Consider the following 19938-nt stretch of genomic DNA (forward strand, 5'->3'; position numbering starts at 1 on the left):
CCATTTTAATCTCTTTATTTTTCCGTTTCTTTATTTCAGACCGTGCATTTCTCTTTTGGTTCCTTGCATTTTATTTTCTATGTTTTTTTTTTCTCTATTTTTGTAGGTTAAACCGTGAGCCTCCATGCCCATTCTTCTCTTTGTGCTTTCCCATGGCATTTTCGTAGTTAAGCTTGTGAAACCTTTGCATTTTTGGTATATTTTTCCTCTAACCATGTTCTGTTATTTGGCCTCAAACCGTGCCCTGTTTCTCCCCAAATCTGTGTGCTTTGAGTTTGGTTATGCTCTATGTTCTGCCCCTAAAACTGTGAGTTTTGATCTGGTCTTACTTGGTCATTTTTCCCTTCTCCATGTACCATTTTCCAGCCCTTATCTTCTAGTTTTATTTTAGTAAATCAGCCTTTTGATTTCACTAAAATTTCCTTGTTTTCAAAACCCATTTTCAGACCCAAAAATTATGATTTTTGGTGATTTTTTCTTAGGCTTGCTTTTGGCATTAACCAGGTGCTCGGGTGCTTGATCTTTCATATTAATTGTCTTTTTAACACTGTAAGTAATTTTTCAAATAAATTTTCTGAGATTTAAATATATTTTGTACTAACAATTTTTTGTGATCTAATTGGTTTTGCTAGACGTTGAATTCGATGAGTTTAGGGGTCGGTTGGATTGAAGGATGGAGTTGTTTGTGAAATTGATTTATGGTGGGATATTTTATTTGTGGTGTTCACCTTGGCTTTTATCATTGTGTTCATGCATGTTCATGTGTTACAAATCAAAACCGGGTTTTCATATGTAAAATGATATTTGGGTGCGTGCATGGCATGACCCAAAGCCAAGATGAGGCATTATCTTAGTAGAGCTCCTCAGTCACTCAGAAATGAATGTGAGAATTAGGCATCGCTCATACGCATGGTCGTTATTCGTGGTGTGACGAAAGGAGCTAGTGTGTGTGGATGATCTCTAGGGGAGATCATGGTGCATACAGTTTAAAATTGGATTTTATACTAGGTCATTTTCTGAAAAAATGGAGGATGTTATTTTTAGTAGACTTGATTTTTTGGCCAAATGGGATTTTGTCGTGTGTTGGAAAATAATTATTTTTGCGAAAAGATGATTTTTGGGTCTCATGCATATTTCATCATATGCATGCATATTTGTTGTTGCATGAATGTATTTTCATCTCTTGGGCTGTTTGGTTTACAACTTGCTGAGACTTGCAATCTCATAGTATTCAATACCTTGTGGTACCATTTCATGATACCATAGATTTTGATGCAAATGATGAAGTAGAGCCTAAGGATGTGGCTCTGCCGGAGGAGTAATCGGGGATCACTTTCTCGTGAAATGGGATTTGTTTCCCGCTTTTGGATATTGTATTTTGGTTTATTTATGTTTTCACTAGATAATTGTAATACTTTTTGAAGCGCTTGTATTTAAGTGAATTTTTATTTAACAATTATGGTACTTAGTTAATTGGCTTTAACTCATCTCCTGTGTCCTTTGTCCAACACGTGTTACATATACACACACTTAGCACATGTCATAGGGGTGTATGACCCGTGTTTTCATCATCGCAACGCCTCAATTCTCACGTTTCCCCACATGAGAGTTAGGGGCGTCACAATTAACCTTTTGCCAAATTCTATCTTTGATCCCTCTAAAAGTATTGTAATGAGATCTACCCACCATTGTATGCAGGCCCAAATACCTTTCATAGTTGCTTTGCACCCTTGCTCCAAGATCTTGTACTATCTGGTTCCTATCATCATTTCTAGTATTTGAACTGAACATGATAGTTGTCTTCTGTAGATTCTTACATTGACCTGAGGCCTTTTCATAAATATTCAACAACTGCCTTATTTTTTGCCATTCACCCCAACTTGCTTTCCCAAAGATTATGCAATCATCAACAGACAATAAATGTGTCACTTTCACTCCACCCCTTGCTACTACAACACCACTTATCTCCCCTTTCACTTTTGCCATATTGATTAAACTACTTAAGCCTTCAGTACATAACAGAAAAAGATAGGTTGATAGAGGATCCCCCTATCTTAAGCCTCTTGAAGGGTTTATGACCTCCCTAGGTCTCCCATTTACCAATACAGCATATGTGACAGAAGTTATACACTCCATAATCATCTTGATCCACCTTTCTCCAAACCCCATCTTCCCCATCACTACTTCCAGATAAACCCACTTCACTCTATCATAGGCTTTCAAGATATCCATTTTTAGTGCCATACTCCCCACTCCACTTTTAGAACTTGTTTTCATTGAATGCGGAGCCTCCTAAGCTACTATAACATTGTCTGAAATCAGCCTCCTAGGTATGAAAGCACTCTGAATCTTTGCAATAATGTCTTTTAACACAATCTTCAGTTTATTTACAATAGTCTTGGCTACGAGCTTGTACAGCACATTACATAAGATTATTGGTCTGTAATCCCCTACTTTTTTTGGTTCTAGTACCTTTGGAATCAAAGCCACATGGGTAAAGTTTATTGACCTTTCTAGGTTGCCCCGATTTAGAAACTTTAGAGTTGCCTCACACACATTATCACCCTCAATGCTTTAGTAAGATTGATAGAAGCAAATTCCATACCCATTTGGACCAGGGGATTTCAAAGGTCCCATATGTTTTAATGCTATCTCCACCTTTTCCCTTGTAAAGCTCCTCTCCAAAACCTCCTTCATGTTAGTTGAAATACGAGACTCAATAGCTTGCATACCTGCTGCTATTTGGCTATTTGTAAGGACTTCTAATTGATATACCTCATCATAATGCTTCTTGAAAGCTTCAGCAATCTCCTCTACCCCTTCTTTCAAAATTGAGTTGGCATCCACCACTAAGAGGATTTGGTTCTTCTTTTATCTCTGGTTGGCACAAGCATGATAAAATTTCATGTTTTTATCCCCCATCAAGTACCAATATCTCTTGGCACTTTGTTTCCACCTAACATCCTCTGCTCCAATAATGTTCCCACCTCCTGCTGTAGCTTTTTCAACTCTTCAGTGTTATGAGCTCCCTCCTCATCTTGTAGCTTTTTAATTTTTGTGGACAACTACTCAATATTTTTTCCTCTCTCTTTCTCCCTTCCCTTGAAGCTTCTTGTCAACTGCCCTCTACAAGCATGCAACAATTTTTGCACCTGACTCATAGGCTACCCATCAATAGTCTTTGAAGTCTACAACTTATTAATCAATTGTTCACATTACTCTTCCCTTATCCAACTAGCCTCAAATCTAAATGAATGTTGCCTCTTAGTCATCTCCCTGATTTCTTTAATTATAGAAAGCACTACTAGTTTATGATTAGAACTTCTTGTAGTTATCCCTTCCACCTTTACTTTTTCTAATAGACTTAACCACTCATTATTTGCCACAAATCTGTCTTGCCTTTCCTTTATAAAGGTATGGTTAGAATGCTTATTGCCCATGTGAAAGGACTCCCCACAAAATCCAAATCATATAGGTTGTTCTCCTTAAAGCGTCTTGAAATTGAGTGATTAACTTTTCTGTCCTCTTCTTTCCTCCCACTTTTTCATCCTGCGATAACACCTTATTAAAATCTCCTTCTACACACCATGCTACCCCATCTACTTGCATCATGATGGCCATAAAAGCCTTGAACCACCAAGCTCCAGTGCTTCATTCTTTCACTTTAACAATTATATGCCATTGTGAATAGTATTGCACTTCAACGTCATTTTCATTCTCCCAAAATAGAACTAAACCTCCTCTCCTACCAATTGGATCCACGGCTAAGCATCCCTCCATTCCCAACCTTCTCTTAAGTTTCTCAACTCTTCCTTCCTTTATTAAAGTCTATCAAAAACACAACTCTGGCTTCTTATCCTTCACCCAGTGGTAAAGGTCTTGAACTATCCGAGAGATCACAAGCCCTTAGCAGTTCCAACTCAAAAAATTCATAATGATTGGTGAAGTTGTATAACAACATTCACCTTAAAATCTTCCACCATATCCGCCACTACACCCCCCCCCCCCCCCCCCCCCCCCACCTCCCTCCCTTTTCCTTGCCTTCTTCTTCCCTAACAACCATTCTTTTATGCATTGTAACAAATGCATAGACTCACCAGAAAGAGGCCTCCCACGAGCTCTTCTTTTCCAACTGCTGGTGGTTCGCCCCTTAGTGAGGGAAGCCCAAGTTTAAGAACTTTGGAAAATGTGGATTCTTTTAACAGAATCCACATCTTTTGTCCATTAAAAGTCATTCTTCTTCCACTAGCCAGAGCCTTCATCAATTCACACTTAACTCTGACTCTTAAGCATCGACCCCAAGCCTCATTACCTTCATGAACATCCACCTCTACTACTTCCCTTATCGAGCATCCAATTTGTTCACCCAATTGTCTATTCATAGCTCCCAAAGGGAGATAATGCATTAGGATCCAAAATTTTTCATTGGAAAAGTCCATTCAATGAATCTGAGTAGAGCTATCAGAAGCTTTCAATAGAAACAAGTGGTTATCAAATAACCAAGGACAACAATCGAGCACCCTATTCTTATCTTCCTGACTCACAAATATGATCACGAAATAGTTTTCTCCAATCTCCTGAAACACCATCGATTTACCAACTCTCCAAATCTTCTCCATTGTAGATCTAACAACTTCCATTCCTACTATCCGCTCCAAACATATTTTCCCTACCAAGCTTCTCTCCCCCTTTTCCTTCATCCACTCCTATTCACTAAATTGTATCTCTATTGGTTTTTTTCCTACTTCATTCAGCTAGCTTCAATCTATCCCATATCTCTTCTAACTCATCCATTTCTCCCCTTCTCTGATCACTGAAATGAGCAAAGACTCCCTCTACTTGCTCCCATGAAGAAGGAAGGACTAACTAACTTATCCTCTGTCGCTTTTTGGAAAGCGCTAGAGAGAAGACTCACTATGGTGGCCACTCTTGATAAGGTTGTTGAATGATAGTTACATTAATTATCTTGGTAAACTATATTATAATCCATCAATGGCTATAGATGTTGATAAATAATAAATCACTATTACTGTAAAAATATATACTTTCTTTCTTCGAAGACTTTGAACTCATGATACACTCATTAATTGGTAATCATCATGCATTCGCGACTAAATGATTTTTGAATTAAATACCAAGAACACTCTCTGAAGTGATTAATATATATCTTAGATTCAATTTGTTTATAGGAATCTATCGAAAGGAAAATGAATAATTTACATCTTTCATAAAACTTTATATTAAATGAAAGATAATTTTTAAAACTAAAAGTCAATTTTAATGGAGTGACATGCTTGCAGTGATTGATTTAGAATAAATTTAAAAACAAAATTATACATGTATCATTACTTCTACGGTCAATTAAAATACTAAGTTGAAAAAAAAAAGTAACAATACCTACCAAAATCTACACTATTTATTTATTGTAAGTTATTTCTTTTTTTAAAAAAAAAAATGGATTTAAGTATCTAACAAATATCAGAAAGCAGTACAAAGTCCTAATCTCTTGACAATGATATGTGTGCATGTTTGTGTGTGTAGGAGACACCACACGTGTGAATCATGAGGTCTATACTGATTCTGATATAGTACATTTCCTAAGCTGTCAGATATCCCCTCGTCTCTTTCAAGACCAGTACACTATTTCTGTCCCTACCTCTACTGGAGGTTGCCTTAACTTTGTTCCCACCCTTTTTTCTTCCTAAGTAAGCGAACTGGTCCAACCCATTTAGCTTTTATTATTATTGTTATTTATAAAAGATAAAATATTAAAAAAGAAGTTAAAGAACTCACGCCAAGTACTATTACATAAACACTTTACTCAATTCCATAATCGAAGCAAACTAATCTCGTAAATTAATGTATCATAAAATCATTAGTAAGAAACTTGAACAAGAAGGTGCGCAGTTGAAATACAGAAAAACAGAATCTGCATATCTTCAACCATGTTTATTCAAATATAATCTTAGGTTATGTTTGGATATTGAGATCATAATTTCAGATAATCTGTAAATAATAATAAATAATAGTTAACTGTTTATAAATAATAGTGAAATAGTTTTACCACTCACAAAACACGAGCCTTAAATTCCGAAAAGAAGAAGCTTGACCAAATTTTAAAGACATGCTCTAGCTCATCAATCTCAATAAGCCTTCATAAGTAGAGGATATAAGTTCGTAATTGATCATTTTAGATTCATGGTTGACAAGAGATATATACTTCCAATCTATTTATAATATGTGGGCATTGGGCAACCTTAGATCAAGGGATGCAATATTTTTTTTTATTTTTTGAAAGAAACCTCCTTTGTATTACTTATGAATCACTCATATACAAGTATTCCTGTGTAACAACACTTTGAACTTCCGGTGGACAACACTCCATCCAGATTTGTTCCTCATTGAAAGTAAAAGAAACTTTAACAAGTAGGTGTGCAACTTGATTACATTCCCTAAAAACATGTTGAACTTTCCACCTTTGTCTAATCTTGAGCACTCCCTTCATATCTTCTACCATTTGTCCATACCATTCCCAGCTTTCTTTCTCACTGTTTACAGCATTCACAACAACTAAAGCATCCCCTTCAAAGATCACATTCTCAAAATTAAGCTCTGCACATAACTTCATAGCTCTCCATAAAGCCCGGAGCTCAGCTACAACTGGACTGCAACAACCTTCATTCGAGTAGCAGAGAGACACCATCACCTCCCCCCTTCCATCCCTCACCACAACCCCTATTCCCACTCTTTCATCTTTTTTATTTATACTAGCATCCCAATTGACTTTGATGCATTCACCAATAGGAGCCTTCCATTTACAACCCTGTCTTCCCTTTCCATTACTTCCCATACCCCCCTTCTTTATAGTTTGTGATGTCTGAAAATTCTCAAGTGAAATGGCAGCCTGCTCTACTATAGTTCCAGGATCTGTAAACTTATTCTCAAAAATAAAAGCGTTTCTCCTGAACCATACTCCCCTCATAACAACTACTACTAGTTCCAGTTCCTCCTTTGCTACCAAAGCTGATAGCCTTTCCCATAATTCATAAAACTGGACTTCATTACTTGACCATTTATGTAGAGGACTCTTCTTATCAGCCCAAACATCCATTGATCCCCTGCAGCTCCATAAGGCATGAGTGATCGATTCATCCTCAGTTTCATAGATAGGACAACAGGCATCTTTCACCACTTTTCTTTTTTTCAGATTAGTCCTGGTTGGTAAACAGTCATTTAAGGCTTTCCAAAGGAATACTTTAACAACCCTTGGTACATTCAAACCCCATAACTTTTTCCAGTTAAAAGAATGCCCCTCTGAACTTTCCCCTTTCTCTCTTCTTTTCCTACTCACCTCCAAATGATATGCACTCTTAACACTAAAAAAGCCATCCTTTGTATAACCCCAAATCTGTTTATCAGGCAAACCAGATTTACTGATTGGTAGATTACATACAACCATAGCTTCATTTTCATTTAGCACCTCCTTTACAAGCTCTTCCTTCCATGCCCCTCTGCTACTATCAATTAATTCATTTACTCTTGCTTCATTGTTTAAAACAGCAACAGGAGATCGTATGCTGTGTGATGTCAAAGTTGGGATCCACCTATCACCCCACACTTTGATTTTCTGACCCGTACCCACCCTCCACACCAAACCATGTTTCAGTAAACCCAAAGAACTCCATAAACTCTTCCAAATCAGAGATGGCCTGTGACCCAAATTTGCTTGAAGGAAATCTGAATGTCTAAAGTATTTGTCTTTTAATACTCTTGCTGCCAAAGAATGAGGATCAGTGAAAATTCTCCAACACTGCTTGGCAAGTAGAGCAGTATTAAAACTTTCTAACTCTCGAAATCCCAACCCCCCGTCAGCTTTTGACAACCCCCCCATCTTCGACCAACTCTTCCACTGAATCTTCCTTTCATTTTCCTTGAATCCCCACCAGAATTTTTCCATAACAGCAACTATTTCCTTGCAAAGTTTCCTTGGGAGTCTAAAAACATTCATGTGATAATTAGGCACAGCTTGAATAGCAGCTTTTAGAAGAACTTCTTTACCAGTAGGAAACAAAAACTTATGCTTCCAATTGTTAACCCTCTGCCAGATCCTATCCTTTATGCTTCTAAAAGAATCATACTTAGATCTGCCAACCATAATTGGCAAGCCCAAATACTTCTCACAGCTTGTAACCAATCTAGCACCCAACTCCTTTAGTACACCCTCCTTTGCATTTTTCTTTGCATTAGGACTGAAAAAAAATGATTGTTTTCTGCTTATTTAAGCTTTGTCCCAAGGCTTGTTCATACAACTCCAATATGCTCATTATCTTCCTCCATTCACTCCAGCTAGCTTTGCCAAAAATAATACAATCATCTGCAAAGAGCAGATGAGTTACTTTTGTACCCCCTCTAGCTACTGCTACCCCCTTTAACTCTCTTGTCTCTTCTGCTGATTGAAGCATGGCACTTAAACCTTCTGCACACAACAGAAATAGATAGGGGGAAAGTGGATCCCCCTGTCTCAATCCTCTTGTTGGTTTGAACTTTTCACCTGGACTCCCATTTGTTAAGATTGCATATGAGACAGTAGACACACACTCCATGATTAAAGCCACCCACCTCTCACAAAACCTCAACTTCTCCATGATTTTTTCCAAGAAAACCCATTCTACTTTGTCATAAGCCTTCGAGATATCCAATTTGAGAGCCATACTCCCCACCCTATCCTTCTGCCTTGTTTGCATTGAATGTAACACTTCATAAGCAGTGATAATGTTGTCAGTGATAAGTCTTTGAGGGACAAAAGCACTCTGAGTTCTTGAGATAACATCACCTAGAACCTTTTTTAACCTGTTTGCTAATGTCTTTGCAATGATTTTATACATAACATTGCAAAGACTGATTGGGCGAAAGTCATTAACAGATTCTGGTTTTTTTACTTTAGGGATCAAAGCAATGAAGGTATGGTTCAGACCCTTATCCATCCCTCCTCCATTCAGAAATTTAAGAGCAGCCTCACACACATCTTTCCCCACAATATCCCAATAAGACTGAAAAAAACATGCCCCATAACCATCTGGCCTAGGTGATTTTAGTGGGCCCATCAACCTTACAGCTTCCACCACCTCCTCCCTTGTAAAAGTCTTTAACAGAAACTGATTCATTTCATCTGTCACCTTACTTTTAACTGCACTTAAACAAGCCTCAATAGAACTACTAGAAGGAACTGCAGTTCTATAGATCTCAGAAAAATGATCCTTAAAAGCTTCAGCAATCCCTTCTTGATTCACCCTTAGATTAGAATTCGAATCCACAACTGACAGGATCTGGTTTTTCTTTTTTCTCTGGTTTGCACAGGCATGAAAAAATTTTGTATTCTTGTCTCCCAAGCAATACCAATTTCTCTTGGCTCGTTGCTTCCATTTAAGATCCTCCTGTTCTAAAAGAAGTCCCACTTTATCCTGAAGATTTCTGAGTTCTTCAGTATTCTGTGGTCCCTCATGCTCTTGCAACTTTTGAATCTTTTCAGTTAGCTTCTCTATCTCATTTGCCCTTTCTCAATCCTTCTTCTTAAACCATCCCACCAGACCCCCTTTGCATGTCTCCAACCTTGCAGAAACTCTTCTAATGGGATCCTCCATAACTCCCTTCCTATACCAACCCTGCCTAACAAGCTGCTCACACTTGTCTTCTTTGATCCAGCTAGCCTCAAATCTGAATGGAAACTTCCTTTTACCATCATGTTTTTCCTCTTTTCCCATCACTGTTAATAGAATGGGAAGATGGTCTGAACATCTTCCTGTAAGACCTTCTACTTTAATCCCCCTAAACAACTCCCTCCACTGAGTATTTGCCACATACCTGTCTAATCTTTCTTTTGTAAAAGTGGTATTTGAGTGCCTGTTGCTCCAGGTGAAAAAACCACTACAACAACCCAAATCAGAGAGGTTGTTATTCTCTAGCACCTCCCTGAATTGAGCCATTTGCCCTTCACTCCTCAAATTACCACCACTCTTTTCAGCTTGTATAAGTATTTCATTAAAATCACCTGCAACACACCATGCTCCCTGGTTTGTAGGCCTCAATTTGTTTAACAAATCCCATGACATGCTTCTTTTTCTCACATCAGGATGGCCATAAAACCCTGTAAAGAACCACTCCTTTACCTCCCCCTTACTCTTTATAAGGACATTTATATGCCACTAAGAGAAGTTTAGTAGTTCCACCTCCTCTTCCTCTTTCCAAAAAACAGCTAAACCACCCTTCCTACCCATTGAACTCACAGCTACACATCCCTCCATCTGTAATTTTCCCTTTAGCATCTCCACCTTCCCACCATTCATTTTTGTCTCCATAAGGAACACTACATTGGGCTGCTTATTTTTTACCATAAGGTAAAGGTCATGAACTGTCCGAGGGTTCCCAAGCCCTCGGCAGTTCCAACAGATTATTTTCATAATGCCAGGTGGGGCTGCTCAACAGCCTCCACCTCACAGAGATTATACACAGGCTCTGCTCCCTCATTCAGTCTTGCCTTTTTTCCACCCCCTAACAACAACATTTCCACATCCTCCTCAGATTTTGCACGTTTAGAATTCAGGTTTAGAGAGCAAACCTGACTCACCTGACCCCTTCCCCTTACTCTTCTCTTCCAACACTTTTTTTTCTCTACTTGTGTACCCTTGTCTTGCACTTCCTCTTCATCAATCTTCTCCACCTCCAAATTAACCTCAGGTATCACTGCAGAGTGCTCAATAGAGATCACAGCTGAGTTGAGCCCCTCCTCCTGCACATCTGATTCATGGCCTTTTAATTCAGTATCTACCCTACCTCCACTCTTTTCATCTCCCTCATGAACTTCGACAGGAATTTCCTCAAACACTACTCCTTCACTCCTTACTTTTCCTTTAGACTCCCTTATTTCCATCATCCCCTCTCCATCACCACTTACATTTTCCTTTTTTTTATTTTCCTTTTGCTGACTTTGTTTTTTAATGCTCACTAATGCTCTCAACCAGGTACCAAATTGATTCTTTCCAGAAACTTCCCCCACAGAACATAAGGGATGCAACATTTGGTGTAACATCAAAAGATACAACTTTTTGATATATAGTATCACTGTAATTTTATATTAAATAGACACTATTAATTAATTTATTGTCCACATTATATGTATTAATATAGGAGATAATTTGCTTATATTCTCTTAATTACTTGACCCACATATAATTTTATAAATTCCTTAATGGTGATATGAACCGCAGATAACTATAATTCCATTCATCTTACTCACTTAAAGAGCACAAGAGTACATGAATCATAGTGCATGGTAATACTTTATATATCGTGAGTAGATCATACGTACCCCTCTAGATGAATACTTTATACGCAATCAAATTTTAGGAATGACTACCAGTTATTATTCACTTGGACCCATCTCAAATTATGTCCTTTTTCCCCCAAAATAAGAAGTTTAAATCTAGCTCTTTCAAGCTAGGCAATGCTGACATGATTAATGTCACTGTTTATATGAAGAAGTAGTAAGGCATCAAAACTCATCCACATCACTAATAATTGTGGTAGACTTTATTACCATGCCTCCTCACACGGCCTCTTACCAATCAAAAGCTAAACTGTGGTGGCTTTAAGGCCACGAGTGGGTTGTCTCCCTCCTACCTTGCAAAGAAATTAATATGAGAGTGACGATTTTATTATTGTTTTTGTCGTTGCATGATATAAAATAACATGTTTTGTTCTCCAATCTCGGATATATATATATATATATTATATATAAATATATATAGTGAGGCAACTTGCATAAAATGATAGGTGTACGTGTACAAGTGATCAGAGAATAGAGGGGGAAAAATGAAATAGTTTTATCTGTAAAGACTAGGGTGCGGTTTGTATAGTAAGTTGAGATGAAAGTTAAAAGTTGAATAAAATATTGATAGAATATTATTTTTTTAATATAATTATGACTTTAAGATTTGAAAAAATTAAATTTTTTATTATATTTTATGTGAGAATTTAAAATTTTTTTAATGATGATATGGGATGATATGAGATGAAACTCTTCTTGTATGCAAACGAACCTGTTCACCATCTCTTGCAATTGAAGGATTAGAACCAAGCCAAATTTTAGGGATGCTTTTGTGTATTTAGCTTGAAATACAAACAAATGATTGCGTTTTTAGCATGACACATACGATATTGATCAAAAACCTCTATTGCAATATTTTCCTCTAGGAAGCTAGCATGACTGGTTATGAATTTCGACTTTAGTATTGAATCACGCTATATATATTGCATTTTGCATATGATCAAGCTAGTACGTACCCACACACTTAATAGCTTATAATTTGCACTTGGTTTGATGTGGTTAGTGATCTATATTATAATCACCTCTTTAATTTCTTACTCGGTTAATTAATCTTAATTTGAAGTAGTTTCTTGATAAAAGTTGCTTTTGTTGTTATTATTATAATTATATGGAAAATAGAAAATACGAAAGAAATGAGATCAAACAAGCTCGTGGTAGTGGAACTTCATTTTTTTTTTTTTTTTTCAAAATCTATTAGGGATCGATGAATATAATATATAGGTTTGGACTTATAATTAATTACTAGGAATTGTATCTCAAAGAAATTAAGTGTTCTATCTTATTGATCTGGTAATTATTTCGATCCTCATCTCGTCCTCAAATTTATTTAAGAATTGAAAGACTTTATATACACTTATAATTGGATCAGGTAGATGGTGGAATAGAAGACATGCATGAAATTCAACACAACTGATCGATATATACAACAATTTTTTCATCCAAATCATCGTCTATATAATATGTATCTATAGGAATCATGTATCATACATGCATGCATAAATATATCCAGAAGAGGAAAAATATGCAAAGAAAGAACTTCCTTGGTGCATATTCGAAAATGAAACAAGTTCTACCAGATAAAGGATTCTATGTGAGCGTTAGCTGGAATTGGGTTTCAAGGGACCCATTTGGTCGGGGAAGAGAAAGAGGGAGGGCCCACTTTGTGATGGCCGGGTGGGTGAGATCCCACTTGCTTGGATATGATTAAGTAGAGACAACCCCAGCTAGGCAATAGTCTCAAGTCTAGCTAGATTAAATTAGAAATTAAAAAAGAAAAAACACTTTCTTTTCAAAAAAAAGGGCTCCATAATGCAATGTCACAAATCACCAATTGTAGTGGGACCCTTTTGTGTCTGTGGCTCTTCCCAAAAGATGAAGCTTTTTGGGTTGTCTCGGCTTCAAAAGTCACATGAAAACTTGCTAATTTCTTGCATAAAGTACGGCCTCTAGGGCCACTTCGTGTGTGGAGGTGTCGGTGCTTATAACCGCTAAGTACTCAATAATAATATTCATTAGAAAACATATTTCCCAACAATTAATTGCTTTACAAGGCTCCATTTTTCTTTCTTCATGACCTTTTCTTGACATTACATAAAGATGTCTTTGAAATATTAGGAGAGAAATTAGGAAAATTGGTTGGCAATAGTACCAACATGATTTTTGGAGGCCTTCAATATTAGATCTATAATTAGAGTAAAAATATTGGCATTGTAACTAGTAGTAGAAAACTTGAAGATGATATATATATATATATAGTAATAAATATGAACTTGATAATTAATTGGTGCACATTTACAAAATGATCTTGTACTAGCTAGAAGGGATCAAATACATGATCTAATTTGTTATAAATCATATATATATAGAAAAAATCTAGTCAACATTATTTTTTTCATCATCATATGATGTGGTATTAATTGATAAGTTTATAAATAAAATATAATAAATAATTTCTAATTATTTAATACTACATCATGAGATAATAAGAAAATGAATAATAAGTATCATTACTCAAATATATATATATATATATATAGCTCACTCTCGTGGAATCGTGACCTTATGTCTTAAAAGTTGTTGCACGTGCATCGAGTAATTGATAAAGGGCACGAGGACTTGAAACTTTGTCCCAACACACAAACATAGAGCTTGTTGCTTAATTAACGTGCATCATAAACTAGTTATTTAGGAAGACATTAAGCGGTTCTTGAAACAATTATCTATCTTTTATAATTCTTTTACTTGGTGTTAATAGTTGGCTAAAATGATGAGTTAGGAATACTGATTGCTTAGATTTGAATCCTTTAACATTGACTTCATTGCAAATAAGTGCGTACCGCGTGTGTTGGTTAACTTCCACTCAAAGTAATAAGAAAAAGGTTAAAAAAAAACATTTCCTCTTGTTCTTGTATGTCTGATTTTCGAGACCTCAAATAAAAGAGAGATAAAAAATAAAAGACATAACATTTTATTGCATATTTAATGTTAGCTGAAATATTTATATTAACGGTAATAAATTATATTGTAAGACCCACATTATTTATCTATCTTTCTCTCACTTAAGACCCTTAAGAACGATATGAACTTGAGGCCAGGGACCTTGATCCTTAAAAAGCACCCTTAATTTATGAGTAATATTATATACAAGTTTTAAATAAAGAAGCCTCATACTTGTCTTTTGTAAAAAAGTATGTTTCACTAATGTAGAATTTATAGTACTTTATTTTACACCGTTTTTAGGTGGGATCTATTTTTTTTTTTTTTTAAATGCTTGTATGATGCTTGTCTATTTGGAGCTAATACAAATCATTTCTCAACTGTCTTATAAACTTATAAGCGATAATTAAGGAAAAAAACTGAAATTTTCGGCCCGTTGGTTATGATTACTTGTAACACACACTCGAGTACTGTAAGAATAATATTTGACAAATGCCTCAATCTACGGCCTTTCAGCTTTCATACGGCCATTTCAGAGTATTGAAGTCAATATGAGCATGATAACAAGAGAAAGACAAGTCTTAAAAGTATTAAAGAGGATAAAATTTAATTAAAATTGTCCATTGAGACACTCATGCTAGCTGCATATAGCTAAACTTTAAAGTTTTGCTTGTCTCCCATTTCCAATAGGATTAATTTTTTTTTTTTTTTTATTAATGTGCTTTCTTCAACATGTCCTTATTCTCACTTTCCCAATATTTCTTAATTGTTTAGGGAAAATTTTCATTTTCAATGAAGCTATAATGCTACCCTAATGGATTGAGATTATCCTTTGTTGTCATCTCGGTTTTTGTTTAACATATTTCAACAATTCAGTCCCAAATTCATTTGAGAAATGATATTAATTTTTAGTTCTAGGATATACAAGTCCTGCATACTCTCTTTGAAAAATGTAGATAATTCTAAAAAACATATGAAAAAAATTAATTTTTTAATAGTGAACTCTACTTTTTAAAAAAAAAAAAAAAGGTGTGTGAGACTTACAAATATTAAAATTGTGTCTAGCGTTACTCAAACAATTTAAATGGATTAATTCTACACTATTCATTCCCGAAAGAACTTGATTGTAGAAGTGGATGATAATAAACTTACATTCATATGGGATTGATTCTTAACCCTCGACTAACTCGGAATGAAAATAATTTAGAGCTGTATTAAGATTTGATACTTTTAGTAGTACTCTCACTTATCAAAAATCTAAATATTCCCCATTTAGATATATATATATATATATATATTGAATGATCGAAAAACTAGAAGACCATAACGTACAATCAATATCGATCATTCTTCCAAATAGAAGAAGTTACTCATGGCAAAAGGAAAACCCTAGATATACGACAATGGCTGATGCATATACGGGGGTTTGAGCATGCCCACGTGTAATACCTGCCCCAACTTTATTATATATAATATAAATCCAATTAAAACCCTAACCAACACCATGCCTTGCCCATCAAAGACAGCCCATGTGGACCCAAGTCACATGGAATGGCACCCAACTTCCGGTCATGATCCAAGGGTCCTGATTTCTTTTTAGGGAATCAATTAACTTCGTCTAGGCCGTCTGATTGGGAATCACGGTCTTCAATTTGGATAGATAGCTAGGGTCTGTCCAAAGCTTGTCCCCAAAACGAAAGGACAATCGCCTCATCAATTTGTTCTGTTCATGTGTGACAGACACCTTTAGCTGTCTATGTTTTAATTCATACGTTAAGATAAGGCCATTGCCATATATATTATGTACTGCTAGCTCTTCCCTGCACTACTTTTGCGGTGCGTGAATCTACTTCTTGTCCTCACTAATATTCACCAAAACGATCGAATCCATATTCATAGAAACTTAATTAAGTATCTATACCAATTAAATAACGATTAAAAACATTGTATAAAAGATCAATATATTATATATAGCTGTTCTTGTAAATTAACTTGATTAATTGATATCCAATAAAAGAAAAATGAATATTTGTGATGAGTTATTTACAACAAGAATTGAATACCATTTTAATAGAAAATGATAATTTTCATAGCATATAACATCTATAGTCTCAAATAAATGTTTTTCTTGTAATAAGAGAGTGTGTTTTAAGATTGATTATATTTTTACAATTAAAAAATATATTTATAGATTCATAAGATTTATTTTTATAAATACAATATTAGATTAATGAATGGAGCATGTTATTCGATCACTACGTACATGATCAGAACTATAACGCCGCAAGTTTTACAAAAGTACTATATACATATTTTCATATATAATATACTATATATATATATATATATATATAATGGATGGTAAATTTTTCATTGCAGATCTAGTTTGTTTATACGTCGTATGTACGCTTAAGATCATCTAATGTTGGAAGCGCGTAATGTGCCATGCACGCGCTTGAAGTATAGATGATAATGTTATCTTTATGCCCTAGCTAGACAGTATCCATGGGCCTTTATCGCTGTCTTTCCGCTCCAATCTATATAACTCGCCTTTAGTACCGCTAGTTCTGACACACTTTTCTCTGCATTCCCTAGTTAGCATTTGTCCAACCTCGATCAGTATCGAAACACGGTTGATTTTATCCTCAAGTTTTCGGAGAAAAAAGGTTTTTAGGCTCCTTCTAAAGATCGTCCCAGAAAAGGAGAGAAGCTGCTAGCATGGCGTTTGACAAAGAACTCAATCTTGAGGCCACAGAGCTTAGGTTAGGCCTTCCTGGCACCAAGGAGTCAGAAAAACAACCAACTATTGCCATTAAGAGCAACAAAAGAGCATTGCCAAACTTTAATGAGGAGTCATGTGGATCTAAGGAAAATTCTAATGCTTCACATCTGATCCAAAAACGTGACCAAGAAATTGCTTCCCCTGCTAAGTAAGAAATCTTTCTTCTTCATTAATTTAACTTTGATCATGTTTTCAATACATATTTAGTCCCATTTAGAAGTTATAGATGTGAATAACTTCGCATGGTTTTGATTATATGGTCTGAGATGGTGAATGACTATGTTATTATAGGGCACAAGTAGTTGGGTGGCCACCTGTGAGATCTTACAGGAAAAACTGTTTGCAATTAAAGAAAATGGAGGCTGAAGCTGCTGGCATGTACGTGAAAGTTAGCATGGATGGAGCTCCTTATCTAAGGAAGATTGATTTGAAGGTCTACAAAGGATACCCAGAGCTCCTTAAAGCCTTGGAAGAAATGTTCAAGTTCAGTGCTGGTAAGCATATTGCATCGACCTTTTCATCTGCACTTGTATTAATTGGTGGTAACTTGCGATCGATGGACAAGAAAATAAAGAAAGAACGGAAGAATATGGTTATAGTTTTTATTCAGATTTTAGTCATTCTTAACGGTTTTTTCTTTTTGTTCCTTTTTCAGGTGAGTATTCTGAGAGGGAAGGCTACAATGGGTCAGAATTTGTGCCGACTTATGAAGATAAAGATGGGGATTGGATGTTGGTTGGAGATGTTCCATGGGAGTAAGTTCTTGAGCTGATCTGCCTTCTCTTTAAATTTACATCAATTTCTTTTCCAAAACATGAAGAAAGAGAAGTCTAAATCAAAGTACTCATTTTATGTTTTCTTTGTTGCAGTATGTTTCTCTGCTCATGCAAGAGGCTCAGAATCATGAAGGGGTCAGAAGCAAAGGGCTTGGGTTGTGCTGTGTAAATCCCATGCACAGTTTAAAAGCCACTGGAATTTAATTCAGGGTAGAGATCTCTTCTAGAAGATCTCTTAAAGAAAAAGTACAAAAGAAAAGAAGAAAGTAACCCTTTCTCGAGGGCTATGGATCAAGAAACGGAGAGGATTTCGACAGAAAATTTGGAAAAGATATGAAAAGAAAAGAGAAGAATATTTGTGCAACATGCATGCATGTATAGTACTACTTCTACATATTTGCTTGAGATCGATGAATTAATTGTACAAATTTTCGAGAGAGAGTGAGATATATATTTATAAATACATTATATACTATGTCATGTTTCACACAATATTAATCTCTTTTCATCCAATTTCTACATGGAACAGGCAAAAAGTGGTACTAGTCCAAGACTTAACCATACTTAATTTATCCAAGCTAGGACATTATCATGATCTGGATATGTCTCTTTAAGATCAACTTCAAAGCCTAGCTAGGAAATTAAGAACTTCACGTCCTCTCAATGTAAAGTAGGCAATATCTTCGACTCAGGATGCATGATAGCATTAGTACTTATCTTTTTCGACTCCAAAATTTATTCTTGAGGGCTGCAGGTGAATGAAGAGGCTTTTAAATAAACTTTCAAAAAGCTGAGTACCTCGTGCTAGCCTCCATTATATATATAGACATCAAAAGCACTTGATAATATTCAGAAAATAACGAAGACTTCTCCGGCAACAATTAGTACTGCAATTATTTTAAGTACGCACGCACAGTGGCATAAAGTACTGTTAATCCTTGCCGGCATTAATTCATAGACCATCGTCTACAAGATTCATCAAATTATTCACAGGAATAGCTATAATAGGCTTTTAATTTACCTTCTTGATCTTGACTTGTAAGTATAACATCGATCAATTCCTACATTAGAATTAAGCATGTCATAATCAATCTCTATATATATATAACAGCTTCAAAGTTTCGAAGCAGTTGTCTTTGTTCTTAAGGCAAATTCATAAGTAACTATATCCCTAATTAAATTCATAGAATTCTTAAAAAAGGAATTGAGATGTAATCTGTATTGGGTTTTGTGCCTGCAGATCAATGAATAAATATAAGTTTGAATAAAAACTTTACTAGATGATCATCGATCTGTTTTGCATTAGATTTTTTTTTTTTTTTTTTTTGAAGAGTTGTTTTGATAAAAATTTATTGGGATATGTTTTGTATTGATTTTTGTTGTTATATATATATATATACACACACAAAAGTGGAGATATATGATTAGATCATGAATATTAGATCGAAATGAAATATTTTTTGAATCTTGTATACGCATATGAACGGAAAAATTATTTTCTTTGGAAAATTTCTGAATACACATTAAGGGCAGAAAAGGACTTTACATGTGACCAAGTGCTCCGATTTCCTCTCGATCGAATCTTTATTTTTAAATTTAATTAGCCCATGATTTTTAAATTCAACCAAGTATTCAAAGCTATCCGAGTACTTTACGTAAGTCCAAAATTGTTTTAATTAAATAGGGTATTTTTAGTTTTATTGAACCAAACTTAATTTTTAGTATTTAGCCTCTTTAATTTTAGAGTTCCGAAAATGAAATAGAACATTTCCAAGAGCTAGCCGATTGTGTCTACATCATGATGCCCTATTTTATGTCTTTTGTCCCTTTTATTGATGATCTACTTCTTACGCAGTGTCTAAATTAGACGATTAATATCCTAGCTAGCTACTTAAAAAAAAAAAACACGCTAGACAGCTTCGCAGCTCTCGGTGGAGCTGAGTAGGCCGGAGCCATGTCCGGCTGTTACCCAAATGGGTACTTTGGTTTCCATCGTGGAGGCCTAGGCGTCTTTTGATTCCACGATCCAGCCCTTCGGGGTTGGGGCCTGAAGGGGGCTG

The 19938-nt window shown here is 35.6% G+C and overlaps 2 protein-coding genes across 2 annotated transcripts; one reads left to right on the top strand and one right to left on the bottom strand.

Moving 5' to 3' along the window:
- Positions 1–6316: 6316 nt before the first annotated feature.
- Positions 6317–10927, bottom strand: LOC122274525. Its single transcript, XM_043083561.1, has 5 exons — positions 10463–10927; positions 10284–10373; positions 9585–10178; positions 8308–9488; positions 6317–8249 (listed from the first exon to the last, which is right to left on the bottom strand). The coding sequence occupies exons 1-5, from the start codon at positions 10925–10927 to the stop codon at positions 6317–6319; spliced, it is 4263 nt and encodes a 1420-aa protein (XP_042939495.1).
- Positions 10928–16869: 5942 nt separating this feature from the next.
- On the top strand, positions 16870–18370 carry LOC122318994 (auxin-responsive protein IAA4-like). Its single transcript, XM_043136836.1, has 4 exons — positions 16870–17250; positions 17394–17596; positions 17758–17857; positions 17972–18370. Exons 1-4 carry the CDS (start codon positions 17039–17041, stop codon positions 18045–18047), a joined length of 591 nt encoding a protein of 196 aa, XP_042992770.1. The 5' UTR covers positions 16870–17038; the 3' UTR covers positions 18048–18370.
- Positions 18371–19938: the final 1568 nt, after the last annotated feature.

The sequence above is a fragment of the Carya illinoinensis genome, chromosome 8 (assembly GCF_018687715.1).
Source record: "Carya illinoinensis cultivar Pawnee chromosome 8, C.illinoinensisPawnee_v1, whole genome shotgun sequence".
In the NCBI taxonomy this organism is placed as follows: Eukaryota; Viridiplantae; Streptophyta; class Magnoliopsida; order Fagales; family Juglandaceae; genus Carya; species Carya illinoinensis.